Source organism: Zeus faber, assembly GCF_960531495.2.
Source record: "Zeus faber genome assembly, chromosome: 1".
NCBI lineage: Eukaryota > Metazoa > Chordata > Actinopteri > Zeiformes > Zeidae > Zeus > Zeus faber.
Genome location: NC_137193.1, coordinates 23,003,458 through 23,020,420, shown reverse-complemented (window position 1 = coordinate 23,020,420; position 16,963 = coordinate 23,003,458). Strand labels below are relative to the sequence as shown.

General features: G+C 44.8%; 2 protein-coding genes across 3 annotated transcripts in view; one reads left to right on the top strand and one right to left on the bottom strand.

Moving 5' to 3' along the window:
- kcnq4 (potassium voltage-gated channel subfamily Q member 4) overlaps window positions 1–14,014 on the top strand; it is a 46,908-nt gene extending 32,894 nt beyond the window's left edge. For both annotated transcript variants that reach the window (XM_080006535.1, XM_080006534.1), the window contains 7 exons: window positions 253–273; window positions 1,018–1,074; window positions 3,170–3,399; window positions 3,493–3,592; window positions 8,541–8,672; window positions 8,939–9,077; window positions 9,469–14,014. In XM_080006535.1, coding sequence (XP_079862661.1) covers window positions 253–273; window positions 1,018–1,074; window positions 3,170–3,399; window positions 3,493–3,592; window positions 8,541–8,672; window positions 8,939–9,077; window positions 9,469–9,672 — 883 coding nt within the window. In that variant the 3' untranslated portion in view covers window positions 9,673–14,014. The remainder of the gene's footprint in view (window positions 1–252; window positions 274–1,017; window positions 1,075–3,169; window positions 3,400–3,492; window positions 3,593–8,540; window positions 8,673–8,938; window positions 9,078–9,468) is intronic.
- A 336-nt stretch (window positions 14,015–14,350) lies between these two features.
- cfap300 (cilia and flagella associated protein 300) lies at window positions 14,351–15,820 on the bottom strand. Its single transcript, XM_080002411.1, has 5 exons — window positions 15,711–15,820; window positions 15,450–15,607; window positions 15,170–15,342; window positions 14,963–15,029; window positions 14,351–14,674 (listed from the first exon to the last, which is right to left on the bottom strand). Exons 1-5 carry the CDS (start codon window positions 15,736–15,738, stop codon window positions 14,543–14,545), a joined length of 558 nt encoding a protein of 185 aa, XP_079858537.1. The 5' UTR covers window positions 15,739–15,820; the 3' UTR covers window positions 14,351–14,542.
- Between the last annotated feature and the right edge of the window lie 1,143 nt (window positions 15,821–16,963).

Here is a 16,963-nt window from a genome sequence, read left to right as displayed (position 1 = left end):
CGTAACCAAGATGTGGATCTGATAAACAAAACAAAACAAATACAAAGTGTGTGCCTTTGCAACGTGCGCTCCTTGCTTCTCTGTACACATCTCCTCCTCCCCATCTTTCCACGCCAAACTCTGTTGCCATCCATTCACTCATCTAATTCCTTGTCCCTCTCCCTCCCTCTCTCTCCCTTCTATTTCCCCCTTTCTGTTTTTGTGTCTGTCTCCTTGTTCCATGCCATCCCTCCATCTTACATCTGTTCTCAGGAAGGCAGAAGGCCCGTGCAGGTTTGTTCCGCTCCCAAGTCATGAGCCGCTGTGCTTGTTGTTTCTCCCCCCACTAGGAGGGTTGTTTTGGAACGGAGGCTCATTAACCCTCGTAACGTACGACTTAACCGATACGGCGCTCCCCAAGGATCCATAGGGCCTATTGTGCGAGGACCGAGCGGTGATGCATGCACTGGATGCAAAACTACAACAATAGGACAAGGAGAGAAAGTTCTGTCTCCAGACGATTACTTGGTTTGACTTGATGAATATACTCTGGTACAGCACGTCATGAACCCTACATCCATACGGACCTAACTGCCCCCATCCCCCCTTCTCAATGGGTGCACCTCCCTAATCTGAAGCAGTGCTCAAAGTGTGTGTGTGTGTGTGTGTGTGTGTGTGTGTGTGTGTGTGTATGTGTGTGTGTGTGGGTGTGTGTGTGTGTGTGTGTGTTCGTGTGCGTGCGTGCCCGCACTTAAGTAAGAGAAGGAGTGAAAGAAAGAAAGTAAGAAAGAAAGAAGAGAGGCTTTTTGGACTAATCGACACGCTCTCGCTCCCTCCCATCACCTCAACCTTGTTTTTTCTGGGGGGGGGTTTCGGGAGGGGAGAGGCTGGTCGTCATGGGGTTCACTGTGCAGTTCGGTTCCCAGTTCCCCTCCCACTCCTGCTCCCTCCCTCCCCCTCCCCACCTCCACCGCCGCTCCACGCTCTCCTCCTCCTCCCCCTCACCCTCTCTCCCCTCTGCCTTGTGTGTCTCCTCAGTCAACTCCTCTCTAAAAAGCGGGGTCTCTTCCGGATCCACGCTGGCCGCAAGCAGAGGTATCCACGGCAACTGAGCCTGTGCACGGGGCACGCTGTACTGTTACCCCTATCGCCAGTTACACCACCACCAAACACCCCCACTAACAACATCACCCCCGCTTGAAGAGCCCTTAAGTCTTTTTGGACCTGGGTAGCCCTGTAGTGTACCAAAACAAGGAGTAAATAACAATCTACACCTTTTAGGCTGGGAAAGGGTCTCTACTCTGGTCCACAAATGCTTAAGTGAACTCTCCAGAAAGTGAGATTTTGTTTTTTTGTTTTGTTTTTTGTTGCATAAACAAGTCATTTCTGTGGTCTCGTCTCGAGAACAGCCACTTTGAGAATTGAGGCCTCATGTCGTTTATTGGACATGGACGTCAACATGGATGGAAATGTTGAAGCTAAAGGTAGTGTTTTGGCTCTTGTGGCATGATTTTGTGTTGACATTTCAGCTGGTTAGGTCTTGAATGCTCTCTCTCCTGTTCTGTTGGGAGGCCTCAAATGATTCAGCATGCAACCCAGTTTCTGATCGGTCGAAGCCGGAGTCGGCACTGAACCGTTAGGTCCGCCTTTCTGTTCCATATCCCTGTCGTCTGTGCATGTCTTCAAAAAGAGTCCTCTCAACGAATGAACAAGAATGCATCCAAACCATGTATCACCTTTCACCGACAGCATGCAAAGCTCTGCCGTGGCTCTCTGTCTCTCTCTCTCTCTCTCGCTCTCTCTCTCTCGCCCACTGCCTTCACACTCTACCTGGGCATTTCAACTCGCTCCTATGAAATGCTGCTTCCACTAATGCCCTTACACTATTTAAATTTTAATTTAAATGGCCAGTAAGAACACACAAGAAGGGAGTATATCATCATGGAACTGGTGGGACCGAACAACAAGCTTGTGGGAATTGCTCTGTGGTGCATGATGTTTGAATGGCTGCGTGACAGTGTGTAACATGTGAGAGTTATTTCTCCAGGGGACGCTAGAGCGGCCGACAGAGCGGGTCGCTGGAAACAGGCCTCGCATTGTGGCTCCCCTCGTGTCGGGGAGAGAGTTATGAAGTAACCGAATGAAGCCGCTTTTGTACTGGTCCTACCCTTTGAAGCATTTTTACGGATAAATGTTCTTTGCGCTGCGCAGGAAACGACACATGCCCAGTACAATGTATTCTGCCGTCCCAGCACTACTGTAAGTCTTGAGTCAGGTTTCAGTCCCATTTTGCTGAATCCGCCGCTTATGATCGGTATGTTTAAACAAGCAAGTCTTCAGGGGACAGAATCCGCTTTTAGCAATATTGTAGTCTCTGTGGTTGGACTCCATCCCTCATAGGTCAGACAGTTTGTCCTTCATCTTTGAGATACATGTGAAGTGTGTGTGTGTATCTTGTCTCCCTGAGTCACCATATTTGTCTGCTGTCTGGTCCCTCTGGGCACTGTCCTTTCGTCTCAGCTGTTGTCATTAAATGCCCACATGTTGTGTGTTACTGTACCTTTTTACTAATGCATTCTTCTCTAACATGCTGTATAGTGGTATTTTTTAGTGGAGAGTATGGAAGTGTATATATATATTTATATATATATATAGGTGTGTGTGTGTGTGTGTGTGTGAGTGTGTGTGTGTATACAAACACATGGGCTGGCTAGTAGTCTGCTGTTGCCTATCAAGGATAAAACAATAAATGAACCCATATTTATATTCAATATTCAATTATTAATATTCCATTATCACATTGAAAAGCAGTCAGGCCTACTTTTATGATCCACTTATTTATAACCTGTAACTTATTAATGACCACACAGCCTGTCCAATAGTTCCATTACGAATGGCCAAAGTGGATCTGGGTCCTCAGCGACCCTTCAGAACACCTAGTCTGTATTTTAAATCTTATTTTCCTTTAAGTCGATTTTTATTTTGTTTTTCCTGCAACACCAAAGCACATTTAAAGTAGATACAAAGTTAATTCCCATTTTTTCGCCTCTGAGCTCTCGGCTCGCCGGCATACTTATCCCCACCGTGGACGCTGGACTAGACATTATGGCTAATTAGGAAAAACATTTCCGGATCCCTCCAAATTATCGTCTGCGGACAAAACTTTTCCTGACACCTCTTCCTCTGTCAGCAGTAAGATGGGCTTCCGGGATCGGATCCGGATGAACAATTCCCGTTCGTCGCAGGCCATCCGGAGCAAGACGTCCTCAGCGCCACCGGGTTCCAGCGTGCGGAACTCCCCCAGCCAGGAGAACGTCCCCGAAGCCACCAGCCCCGGGAAGGTGCAGAAGAGCTGGAGCTTCAACGACCGCACGCGCTTCCGCACCTCACTGCGCCTCAAGCCACGCCCACCCGTCGACGGTGGGTAGCCTCAACAACACTCCCACACACACCTGTCCTCAAGGTTGTTTAATGGACTTCACGGTGTGACTCCTTGTCTTCTCTGTTTCTCAGTGGAGGGCTTCGGGGAGGACAGCATGGAGGACAAGCCCTACTGCGACATGGCCATGGAGGAAGTGATCCCAGCGGTGAAAACGCTGATCCGGGCTGTCAGGTGAGTCCAGGTACAGTCAACAACCTTCCTTTAACTTCCCAGAAGGTATAAAGGAGGTATTAAGGTAAGATTTAGACACAATTTTGAGTTTGTCCTAATTTATCCCTTGGGAGTTCTATCCTGGTGGCCCTGGGGGGCTGCTCTGTTAGTGGTGGTTTAATTGATGATGCTCCTCAACCAGACCGTGGCATGCTGTAAAGCCAGCACCACCCAATGGCGCCTCGCAGCCCGTCAGGCAACCGCCAAAACGTAAGATAGAACAAGGATGCTTTTTGGCACACCGTGGGTAAACTTCCATCCAAGTGTATCTATCTACAGCACGGGAACCTTTTATGTTTTCCTACTGTGTCCAATACTAGAAAACATTAAGGGACCAGCACAGTTGAACGATTGCGCTGTGCGTCTATTCAGAGGCTCTGGCGTGTGCAATTTCAGCTGACTGCGTGGAAACGTCCACTTAGGAGCGGTAACCGAGCCCTCCTGCCGGCAGTCTTACTTCCCCATCATGACCTTGTTGCTCAGCAAGTCCGGCTTCATTAGGGCAGGTCATGTGTGAAATTGCGTGATAGAATAGCCCGTTATAGAGGTTACTTTCATACAACACCACGCACGCTCTGTACAGATGTCAGGATCACAGCACTGTAGGAGAGTGCATATCATCGTACGGTGTAGACCAGGACAATTGCATTAGCTTAATTACAATTGGTTCGTCATGTCTTCCTGTGATGGAGGGATTACAAGCTTTGGTGTCACCAGGTGCTACAACATCTTTAAATGGACAACATGGTGTTATTTTACAGGACTGCCATAGAAAGATATTGCTATTGAAAAGAGAAATGTGACTTAGTCCGAGAGTCCTTTAAATATAGATGATTTTTTGAAAGGAATGTTCCGTGTGTGTGTGTTAGTGTGTGTGTATTTTGCAAGTAAGTAAGTAAATCAGGGAAATGCAGACTGGGCAAACACTAATTAATGTCACAGTAGTTGCAATAGGTGCAAGACAAACGTTAGAGCTTCACATGTGTTCAACCCTGTCCATTTCCCATAGGGATACCTATGATATACAGTATTGAACTTAACACACTTACATACCGTAGCACACACACACACACACACACACACACACACGCAGACAGACACACACACACACACACACACTGATGGAAACACAGAGAATATGAGGGATCTTATTTTACTGATGGTGGCAAAAATAATCTCCAGATAGCAGCAAACATCTGGTGCTGGGGCCAGGCTGGTCTCCAGGGCAGTTTGTGCGAGTGGATTATCTAGATCACTTTCTGCTCCCTTGTGTCAGCATTTACATTTATAGCATTTCCTACAGTAGCGTGATGCTGTGTGTGTGTGTGTGTGTGTGTGTGTGTGTGTGTGTGTGTGTGTGTGTGTGTGTGTGTGTGTGTGTGTGTGTGTGTGTGTGTGTGTGTGTGTGGTGGTCATGGATTTGTGAGTGTTTGTATTGTACCAAAGGGATACAATGTCAATTTTTCCTTCTGAACCAGTCCCAAGTTCTTCCAATCAAGGCCAAATTGACCCCAATTGACCAAATTGATTCCACATCCATCTACATTTGTACCAGCAATTAGTGAAAAACCGATGGAAACTTTCCAGAAGCTGAAGAGTGTTGGCGCACCTTGATTCGTTTGTAAAGCGGGCCGCTTTGTGACATCATGAACCGTTGTTATATAAGTCCGTGCTTCGTCTCTGAGAATTGCGCTGTGTAGACCTAGTTGCTTCACGTAGTAGTTACGCTTGTTCAGACGACAGACCGCAGGAGCCAATGTGCCGTTCAATATAAACTTGTTCCGTTTCACAGAACCCGTAAAACTGTAATACGTACTTAACATGACTAAACTGAACCCTGTGTATTGCTGCCTGTAGCTATAGTTATTATTATTATTATTGTTATTATTATTATTATTATTATTATTATTATTCATTATAATGTTATTATGATGCATTTTTGCAATCAGATATCATTTGTGAGCAGTCAAAATGTTTTTGCAGTGCTAAAATTGTATTTATTTTGAAGATAGCAGGTTGCTTTATGACATATTCGTTTTTGATATTGTTATTCCATTGATAATGTTATTACTGGTATTTACTATCCTGGTTTTGCGTACGATGACTCTGACCTCAGCTGCTCCACATTGCAGGGAGCAGGAGAGAGGGAGTTCCTATAGATAGTCCAGGTGAATAAACTCCAGGTGCACATCACACACACGCACGCACGCACACACACACTCACATACAGAGAGTCTAAAGTTGAAGATTGATGTCTTTTAAAAACAGTTAGATTTTGCAGCGGCTCTTAGTGCTGAGGCTTCATTTTGGCAGGCTGCACATGGTTTATCAGTGCCTGGCGAGCTGCCTGAACAAAAATTTGTGGAGCGTACACTGCATGTATGGGAGGGATGGCTAAAGGGGGAGTGCATTAGGGGGAAGAAGAAGAAGGGGAGGGGGGGAGGAAGAGGCTCAGTCTCTCTCTGTGCTGTGGAACTATCTCTGAACTAACCTACTTCTGTAGAAATATGCAGTGAATGAATGGAGAACAATTAATAGAACAATTAATTACTGCTCGGTCATTAAAATAGAAATTTTCAGGCAGAAAGATCAACTTTCCAGTCTTATATTTAGCGAACAATCAGTCCTGCTAGGGCACGATATATTTGGTAAATCTTGGCAGCATAGCGGCCATTTTTAAGTTCCATCGATTAAAAATCAAGCTGTATCGGAGACAAGGAACACCCACAAGGAGTAATCCAAGCTTGCTGAATCGCAAAAAATTTTGCACTCATTATCTGAGGTGGGGTTGACACCTCCTCGCCCTGCAGTCATTATCCTGCTCTGTTTTGGACTCGTCTGCCAGACAGCGGAGTTAATGTCATATGGCTTTACCATGCTAAATGTCTGTTAGTTGGGAGACGGAAGGTGGGAAGTGTGTGTGTGTGTGTGTGTGTGTGTGTGTGTGTGTGTGTGTGTGTGTGAGTGTGTGTGTGGGGGGGGAGGGGGGGGCACACTTAAGCCTGACCATGTTTTATGAAAAGCCACTTTAGCTGGCGTGAAAGAAAGTCAGCATTCTGATCAAACCCTGGGAGGATCCCAATCCCCTTCAGCGTCATTTCCCAAAACCTTTTCTTTCACAAACACACACACACACACCTGAGACCCACCCTGGCAAAAAAATAAATAAAAATCTGCATCTACTTGCAAAATAATAAAATACCACCTGCAAAAAAAAAAACCCAAATGCAGGAGTCATCAAGAAATAGAGTGCTGCGTGGAGGAGAAGGGTGTGCCGAGGGTTGCCGTGGCCCGGGTTGTGGACCACCATTCCTCCTCTCCCTCTCCTCCTTTTTCTCTTCTTCCCCCCCCCCTCACCGTCTACCTTCGCCCGGCTGCTTGTCCGTGCATTCTTTTTCAGAGTGGCGCACACTGCTGACCGCCACGCTTCGTGTCTGGCGTGTGCAAGCTCTGCAGGCCACGACAAAAGGCTTAAGTGGTTATTTCTGCTTACGACCTCTCTCAGAAGTTCATGTGTCATCGGCTCCAGCTTAGCCCGCGTTTTACCGCTCATGCACAGTCCTGCGTCAGTATTTGTCCCTATATGTGTCCATGCACTATGCATATACATATTTATTACTTTTTCTTGAGGGGCGTATGTATGTGTGTCTCTGTGTTCTCCGTCGTATCTGAGAACAGCTGCACATCTCCGGAGATATCTCGCCTTCAAGACCTTTAACGCTGTTTCTTTTGCCGTTTCGTCTCGAGGCGGTATCACAGTGGATTTAATCCGTCTGTAGGTTGGAGATAGGGTTTTCTTCGTGAAAAAAAAAAAAGGAAAAAGGCCTCCTGTCCGTGCCCTCTCGGCCTCTTCCGTCGTTCCCAGATTGATTTGAGCTCCAATCCATCACAGGGGCAGATGACAGGTTGACTGTGGATATTTTGTCTCGCTCCTCGTTCGCCACTTCCTGCCTTTTTGCCGAGCTAGCATCTCCGTTTGGGGACGGTGCCCAGGTAATAAGAGGTGGGAATTGGCCCGGAAGAAGGGTTTTGTTGACCCATCTTGGACAGAAAACACGCACACATACACACGCTGTGTCTTCCGCTGCCCACGCGCCTGAACAACTCTCGCGCCAGATGCCATTGTGTGATTCAGTGATGCCATTGTTAATTATAGTACTGCTGGGTCAACATTCCTCCACCGTAACACACACACAAGGTAGGGTGTGGGTGGTGGCGTTGGTGGTGTGTGCTGGGACCAGGACCAGCTGTGCTCTGCCGGTGATGAGGTACACCATATAACGGACAAGAGACAAGGAGAAGGAATGGGGAGAGCCCTCGATTATCTAGATCACTTTCTGCTCCCTCGTGTCAGCATTTACATTTACAGCATTTCCTACAGTAGCGTGATGCTGTGTGTGTGTGTGTGTGTGTGTGTGTGTGTGTGTGTGTATGTGTGTGTGCATGTGTGTGTATGTTTGCGTGCGTGTGCTTGTGTGTGTATGTGTGTGTGTGTGTGTGTGTGTATGTCACCAGTTATTTGCTGACTGCTGAAAAAGCATTCCCGTGTAAAAGCTCTGATAAGAGCAAAATTTCCTGGGAAATGTTGTCATCATCATCCTCATCATCATCATAACAGTAGCTGAGTCAATTTAATTGTGCTGTGGTGTTTAGTGTGTGTGTGGGTGGGGGTGGGATTCCCTGTGACTCTGTTGTCTTTATTGGGCTGTTTGTTAATGATAAGGTCACTCTGAGTCTAATTAATCTTGTTACTCATTTGGCGGCCTGGAAAAAAATGTCATAGCTATCCTGCCTCTGCATTTTTCTAAAGGTTTACACCCACATAACCTTTGAAGTATGCTACTTATAGGTACTCAAAAGGCCCGTTATGTGTATCTTTGTGTGTGTGTGTGTGTGTGCGTGTATGCAGGATCCTTAAATTCCTGGTGGCCAAGAGGAAGTTTAAGGAGACGTTGCGTCCGTATGATGTGAAGGACGTCATCGAGCAGTACTCTGCCGGACACCTGGACATGCTGGGACGCATCAAGAGCCTCCAGATGCGGTAGGGTTTTCTTCTTCATGTTATTTTTTTTTATCAATTTTATTTTATTTTTTAATTAACCTTCATTCACCAAATCACGTGTTTTTGGACCTTAATTCTTGCTAATAGTTTTTTTTTGCTGTTTTGGTTGAGCATCTTAACTAAAGATACTAAAGAACTAGGAACAGCTCTGTGGCCTAAATAAACAAACACTTGGATCGGAAACAATCCCTTCATTCCCAGGTTATTTTTAAAGCTTCTTTTTTTTTTTCTCCTTTGTGTCAAAGGGTGGATCAGATCGTTGGCCGAGGGGCGGCCCAGCCCGATAAGAAGATCCGCCCGGAGAAAGGCGAGAAGACGCCCCCGGAGCTGGACCCCATGGACGAGCTGAGCATGATGGGACGGGTGGTGAAGGTGGAGAAACAGGTACGGGCGCCTTGGATTTGGTGCACATTTGTAACCTGGGAAAACACTTACATCATACGTCACTAATTCATCGTAGGTTGAATTAGTGAAGAGGCTATGGCTTGATTTTACTCATAATATAACATTTGTGTGTAAAAAACAAAAATGTTGTCAAATGAAGGAAATAATAACATATGTATGTATTAGTATGTATTAGAGTGTATTAGTGATTATGTGTTTTTTTACCAATCTGGAAGTTCTACCATGGGTTCCCTCACTGAAATCCCAATGTATTTTTACCACCGAGTTTTATTTTGATTACATTGAAAATGGCCTCTATGGACCACACATACCCACAAAATGTTAAATTAGAAACAACATTTTTCTGTATTTTTATTTATTTATTGTCCAGGTACAGTCCATAGAGAACAAGCTGGACCTCCTGCTCAACTTCTACTCGCAGTGCCTGAAGAAAGGTTCATCCCACTTCACGCTGTCCTCCCTCCTGGAACCCGACCTGACGTCGGACTACCACAGTCCCACCGACCACCGCGAGCTGTTCCCCTCCGTCAACACGCTCAACATCTCACTCTCAGAAAGCAGCAACTTGGAATGACGAAGAACACACACACACACGCACGCACACACACACACACACACACACACACACACGAACACACACACTCCTGGGAACACGCACACAAATTCTTAAAATGATGTCTTCCTTTGGCTAGATCCTCACTTCAAAGATTCGCTTAAATATGACCTCCCCTGTTGCTGTGTGTCCTCCTTTAAATGTCAACTTGGCCCTGTTTACACCCGGCATTAACATGCATCTTGGGTAATCCGATCACAAGTGGACGGTTTTAAGTACAGGTGTAAACACACCCAAGATGTAATAAGGACGCATTATGATCCGATTGCTCAGACCACATTCAGATGTGGTCTAGGCCGCATACTGTATGGCCACATTCTTTTCGCAGTGTGTACGCTAATGTGTCCTGGGCCACATTGAGCTTTGATCCAAGGCGGAACGGGAGAGTCCCTTAACTGAGATGTGTTTAAAAATGTTGTTTCCTACTTGTATGAAACAACATTTTTCGGATCGGATCGGACAACAAAAATGAATACATCTAAAATAAAGACAGGAAAAGGAGAAAAAACTCCACTCCAATTCTCTGAGTTATGTTTACATTTTTAATTTTCCATACAAGTAAGAAAATCAGGAAACAAAATAAATCTATTCAGCCTGAACCCTGCGCGGCGTACAATACACGCGCCAAAAAAATCCTGTTTTGATTTTGCCCGTGTGCCAAGGTCTTCGCATTTGGTCTTTGCAAACGGAAATGATGTGCGTGTTTATTTTTATATAGAGCAGGGAAGTGAGATCTGATCACACGTGAGACGCATGTGGAGATGCATTCAAATGCCAGGCGTGAACAGACATACGTTGAGCTGTCCACTTGTTATTGAATCGCCCAAGACGCATGTTATTGCCATGTACAAACAGGGCCTTTGTGCCAGCATCTAAACTGCTTTCCGCACAGTCCGTGTTCTCCTTGTTCTTTTGAACCCTGAGGTTTTTGCCTTGACTCTAGCTCTAAATCCTGGCCTTGTTTTCCTCAAGTGAATGTCACTCTCTGCACTGAACGTGCAGACACTGGCCACCAGGGGACGCCACATGACCACAGCCCCAGCCAAAGCCGCTCACCACACACTCCTCCGAAGAGCGGATCCACGACCACATCAAGGCTCCTTCTTGACCACTGAAGCAGTGAAACTCGACCGCAGCTTCTCTCCATCCATGCTTACTTTAAAGCTGAAACGAATGGGCTTTGACACTTTGGACTTTTGTATTTTTTTCTGTGTCAATTCTTTGGGACTGTTTTTGAACTGCTTCAGCGAATTAAATCAACGTCCCAAGAGGTCAGTTAAACAGACAAGTCTGTCTATGCACGAGCATCGCTCTAAGTGCCATGGCGGTCCGTCTTAGTACTTTATTGGCCATTGTTTTGGGTGCAATGGCACCTCATGATACTGTGTGAATGTAGATCTTTACAAGACTGAGCTAACCTACGACAGTGTTATCGAACAACCACGTCAACAAACCAACAGGAGGAAGCACTGCCGCGGAAATCAGTGGCTCCTGAGTACCTGGATGGATGGACTGGATGGCCACGCAAACAGCAAAGCTTTGTGGTTCAGGTCGCTCCACGGTAATCGTGTTGTTCTCGAAAATGGAGATGGTGGTTGAAACGCCTGACCTTGGTCCTAAGAAAACTAGAGATATATAAAGATATAAGAATGCCTTGCATGGGTTGGTTTGGGGGGTGGGGGGAGGGTACTATATTTTCGTACACAGATCACTGATGTCTCTCGGCCTCAGTCCTCTATGTCAAATGTTCTCCTTCCAACAAGCCCACTTGCAAAAAAGAAAACGTCTTCCCCTTTATGCAAAGTGTTCACCCACTCACATGCTGAGTTATGAAGTGAGGCTTAAAGGTCATGCCTAGAAGTATTCTAACAGTATAAACCTCTTTTTAGCCCTTAGTTGAACAGTGTCTTGTAACACACCTTTCAGTAACGCATGCCCCTTAGATCAAACCCTGTTGGGTCGTAGAAGAGACAATTAGATCTCAGTCTTTGTATCGTTCCTAGTCACCCACTGACGTAGGGTCAGTTTTTCCAAGTCAAGAAGCTCATTAATAATCAAATTTGTTTCATCGTTCGGCATGTTGGCCGCGCTCAACCTTGCCCGTTCACAGCTGCAACATCTCATGTCTTATGCACTTGCGGTCGCAGCCTTGAAAGCACCAGAGGAACAGCGAATGCCAACGGAGGCATAAAGAAGCATAAACACTCCGTGAATGCATGGGTTCGACTAAAAGGTTCCAGCTTCGCCGCTGAACCACTTGCAGGAGTGCAGACACTGTACCTATGGTTGGGATCCAGTTAAAGCCAGTTGTTTTTGTTTGTTCTTTTCGATTGTTCACTGTTTCGACTGGCTCGACCAACAGATGTGTTAGTGTGTATGGCGGATACGCTGTGTGTTCGTGGACCGTACTGGAGAGCGCACTCGCAAGCATGTGCGCAAGTGCACACACATACACACTGGGGGGCTTATTTCTTTTACTTAAACACACTGGCACAATAGATCTTCCACAGCACATTTTTATCATGTAAAATTACTGTATCGTGTCGTTTTGTCCAAATACTTAACGTGTCATTGTGTTTCCGCACTACGTTTTGAGTCGTATGTTTGGTCAAAACGTAAATTTCTTATTTTTTTATTTGGATTGTTAAAAGTGAATGTCGGACTGAACTTTATATATTGTATTAAACTTAGCCAGGATCTTTTATATACGCTCTTTACATTAACATCATTAATAACATTAATAAATGTAGCATTTGTGTCAAGCTCAATCATGGTTAACGCAAAACAACCCCCCACCACACACACACACACACACACACACACACACACACACACACACACACACACACGCGGTCAGAATATTGCTGCCAGTTCTTCAAACACCTTTTCATCTTCCTCTTTAAGCTCTTCAGGTGCTCAGTCCAACGTCTCAAACGGCGAATGTCCTCCATTCAGCATGGCATAGTCTAGGTGCAATAGCTTCTAAAAAGTATTATTGGGGCACTTTAACATGACATTATAGCTGTCTGTTCACGTTATACCAGTTTGCATTTGGCCGACTTTTCACTTTTCCACGCTCCACAGAACTCCAGTGTCGCTTCATGGTCAGGTGGAATGGTTGAGCTGCGTGATGAGCCTGTGTGTGAGACCACTGCACTGCATGCGGTTGTGAGCGGTTGCCTGGCATTAGAACTTCACTTTTCTTTTTTTTGGGGAGGTGGGGGGGACTGGGGGGTCTCCTGTGAAGTCTGTGTAAAAAGGAAAAAAAAAAAAAAAAGACCTGTGCCTTCTATGTCCTCGTCCTATAATTATGACATGTTGTGGCTGCAGAACAGGGCATGTCGGCCTTCTTCGTCGAATCTTAATGTAAATGCTGCTTTGGGAAAAAAAAAATATTCGTAGATACTGTATTTCATGATATCACTTAAAAATACCCTTCTCTTCTTTTTTAACACAATCTAAAAAGAACGATTTTAGGGTGTTCTTTGATGATTGCAGCAACCTTTGATATTTTCTGACGATATATGTCAAATAGGGATTTGTTTAGAAGCATCGCCGTAACTTTTATCAGGACCACTGGGCATTGACGGTGTTGCCGAATTCACGTCTCTGTGTGTGACACGTTTTGAGGTGTTGAAGGCATCTGCATCATCACAGGAAAGTCTCTCCTGGCATGTGTCCTGTCATGAGCATGTCATGCGTCACCTAGGTCCGAATGGCTTCCACACAACTACCTCTGAGGCCACTAGGGGGCGCTAGTCTAGGAAACCAATCAAGAGATACTGTAAACTGGTTTTGTCTAATTGACATGAATGCTGTGCATGTTCCAACTGTTCTTCTCCTGCACGTTTTTCTCTCTCTCTCTCTCTGTCCCTCTCCATCACGTCCTTCCGACCATCGTTCACTGACTTGCTGCCATTCAACATTCCAGACCCTTTAATCACTCTCTCTTATGTATTGGAACTGTTGTTATACACACACATATTTATATATATGTATATGTATATGTGTATATATATATATATATATATATATATATATATATATATATATATATATTCAATACAATCAAAGCAATAAGTAAAAATGATAGTCTTCCAGTTTCAGTTGATGAAGTTACTGTTCGAAATAATGTGCTTTTCAAAGTTTTTGTTTTTTTGTTTTGTTTTTCTAATCGAAAAAGCAATCTCTTATTAGATCTCAGATAGAGAAACCAACAATAGCTTACCTGCTGAGAAAAAAGATTAACTCACTTGACTAACTTATTAATTTATTTGTTTCAATTAAAGCTCTTTGGATTGAACATGCTTTGGCTTCATTCTTTCAAGCTTTATTTAACATTCAGGGGGTTTGTTGAGGGTGTGGATATGTGTCCCGAGACTGACCTTGACTGACTACAAAATATGTATATATATATACACAGTATACTGTATATGTATATATTTTTATATATATCTTTTATATATATATATATTACATTAAAGCAAGGCTACAGATTTTTCATTTAAAATTTTCTATATTAAGTTAGTATATTCCAAAATTGATTCTACCAGACTGGGAAAACTGTCAGGTTTTAAGGAGTACCACTTTCCACTTCCCGGATTAAACATCCAGTTTATTAAACATCCATCATGGCAGGAAGAAAGCAGGGGACAGCAATAGAGGAAAATGAGACAAGAAAATTCCACTCGACTATTAAACTCTTGTTAAGAAAATAAACATGTGATGCCACTCTGATCCTTATTCATCCAGATCCTTCCGCGCCCTCTGACAGGCAGTTTCCCATCGCGACAACCGGAATAAGGCCGTAACTACGGGAGCGTTTGGAACGTCAAAGTGTTAAGGTCCCGATGCCGTAGCAGTGGTAGAACAAACACGTGTGGCGCTTGAGGGGATCGACGATCAAGTAGGAGAAAGTCTGTTCTTCATCTCCTCTTCCAGGGAAACAATATCCAAAGTTGTCCTAGAGGAGACGGGCATAATACTATGAATATCTATAATGTAATTAATGACAATTAATGACAGACAAAATAGGGGGGGGTCAATCACGATGCACTAAAAATAGTCCTTTTTTTTCTCATAGAGAGAAATGGAACTTAACTACTGACTGTTGTCGGAAAAACCCTGTGAGCATGAGGGAAATTTAGTAGAATATTGAGGCTGCAGAGTCCAAGTGACAAGACACAAGAGTATTTTATCTTAAGAAGTATTAAGTATTTTAAGATTGACAGATGGACAACAAGCCACTTACATAGGCGCAGACTTTGAGCACCGTGGACACGACGCTGACCTCTTTGGTTTCGGGATCCTTCTGCACACTAGAGGAGAGTGTGGGAAAGCAGATATGATCAAGCGGTGATGATTCTGTTTTGCTTTTTGTTTTTCTTTGCGAAATTGATTCTCATCTACGACTTGGCCGGTAAAGGGTACAAAACCGATTCGCTAGGGAGCCCCCCACCTGACCAGATCTTTGTAGATTTGCCTCGTGGTGTTGATGTAGGGAGCGACGGTGTCTTCATATTGACACAGCTCGCCTCCCAAACACAGATGCTTGAAGAGGCGGAACAGGAACTCCTCGCGCTCCTTTCTGCCGATCACATAGTAGTGCTCGGAGTCCTCCTCCCGGAGCATCTGCAGCGAGAGGAAAAAAAGACTCCTGTTGGGTTTCACAATAAAGCCAAAAGACGCTGGGGGAGCGCGAGAGAGAGCGAGGGGGAGAGGGAGAGGGAGTCAGTCACCTGTCTAAGCTCATCGTAGTCGGGATAGATGTCATGAAAGCATTTGACAACATGTCCAGAAGGCCTCACAACCCCACAGGAGTAGATTGGGTCGAACAGGTCGACGGAGACTTTACTGCAGGGCACCACTTCCACCTCCACATTCACCACTGGATTGTCTGGGCACAAACACAGCAAAAAAAATTAAAAAAATTAAAAATACGTACAGTAGAAGAGGTCGTTTGTAATCTATATACAGGTGAGTTAGGTTAGTGATCATACCCAGAGGCACCCAGGATCCTCCCTCCATTCTTCTCAGACTAGCCACCACTTTAGGGTCTCTGAAGAAATTCTGCACATACAGACTGGCATTAGCTTGCACTTGGGGATAAACTGAGATGATGAGAAAATGACCTGCGTGGGCACCATCGTAATTTGATGTTCTGCGATCAGGGAGTTGCAATCTGTGTCACCGTGTAGTTGAGTGGAGTAAACTGGATCCTAAAAGCTCGGCGCATCATGCATTTCCTTCAGTCTTACCAGCGCAAAATCCTGACTGTTGTAAGGGTAGAAGCTCTGGTCAAAGCTGTACGCTTGAGCAGAAATTCTCCCAAGCATGGACCTTAAATGAGGATGATTGTTACAGTAATTAACAAACCCGCTATATCACTAAACGGATCAGCTATGGCGCTTGACCGCTTATTACGCGAATGTTTCATTTCTTACGTCACCATTTCATCAGCAATTGGAGCGTCGCTTTATCCCGAAGGAAGGGGAATCCCTTGAGCAGAAGAGTAAAAGAAAATGTTTTCTCGAGGTCGCATTTTCCTTCTGCCATATTTGTTATCGGGAGCCTATAATGGTCTTAATACCTGACGCGCCCGACGCTTGTTCCAACGCTTGTGTTGGAGTTTCTATCCAGTGACGTCACTGTGATGTCGCGCGTGATTTTTCTGAACTTTTGTAGACCAATGAACAGGTGCCATGCGTGTTGAGAGCCAATGAGCTGCGGGAACATTTGTCGACAACCAATCAGCTGTTGGCCTGCGCCTACTTTTCGCCATACAGGAAGTACCGTCGTTTGTGTGCATGTTACCATAGCGACGCGTGCTTTTGCCTTAGTGAATATCACGAAGACACGTAAAAGGCGACCACAAAGCAAGGAGGGGGAAGGCAAAAGAAAAGGCCACCACGTGACAAATATATGTTGGTCCATAAATCAAAAATCATAACATGACATTATATGCTGTTGCAGACTTACCTGTGACCTAACATATATAGTATATTCCAAACTTTATGGAAATTGTCACTCATATATGTCATATGTTAACTATTAAACTCAATAGATCTACTGAGGTCAAATTTGATTATTATATCATTATGTTGAACTGTATTTAAAGGTAATCATGACAGAGATCCTTGGATCATTGAGTCCGGCTAATATGACAGGGAATAATATTATGAGAAGTCTGACCAGAGAGAGAGAGAGAGAGAGAGAGAGAGAGGGGGAGAGAGAGACAGAGACAGAGACATAT

What these genes read in the sequence shown, in the direction of transcription:
- cfap300 (XM_080002411.1), bottom strand. Translation starts at nt 15,738, where the DNA reads ATGGAGGGAGGATCCTGGGTGCCTCTGG. An exon ending in ATCTACAAAGATCTGGTCAG is followed by an intron (nt 15,030 to 15,169) that starts GTGGGGGGCTCC and finishes ACTCTCCTCTAG; the next exon opens with TGTGCAGAAGGATCCCGAAA. An exon ending in TGCTCAAAGTCTGCGCCTAT is followed by an intron (nt 14,675 to 14,962) that starts GTAAGTGGCTTG and finishes CGTCTCCTCTAG; the next exon opens with GACAACTTTGGATATTGTTT.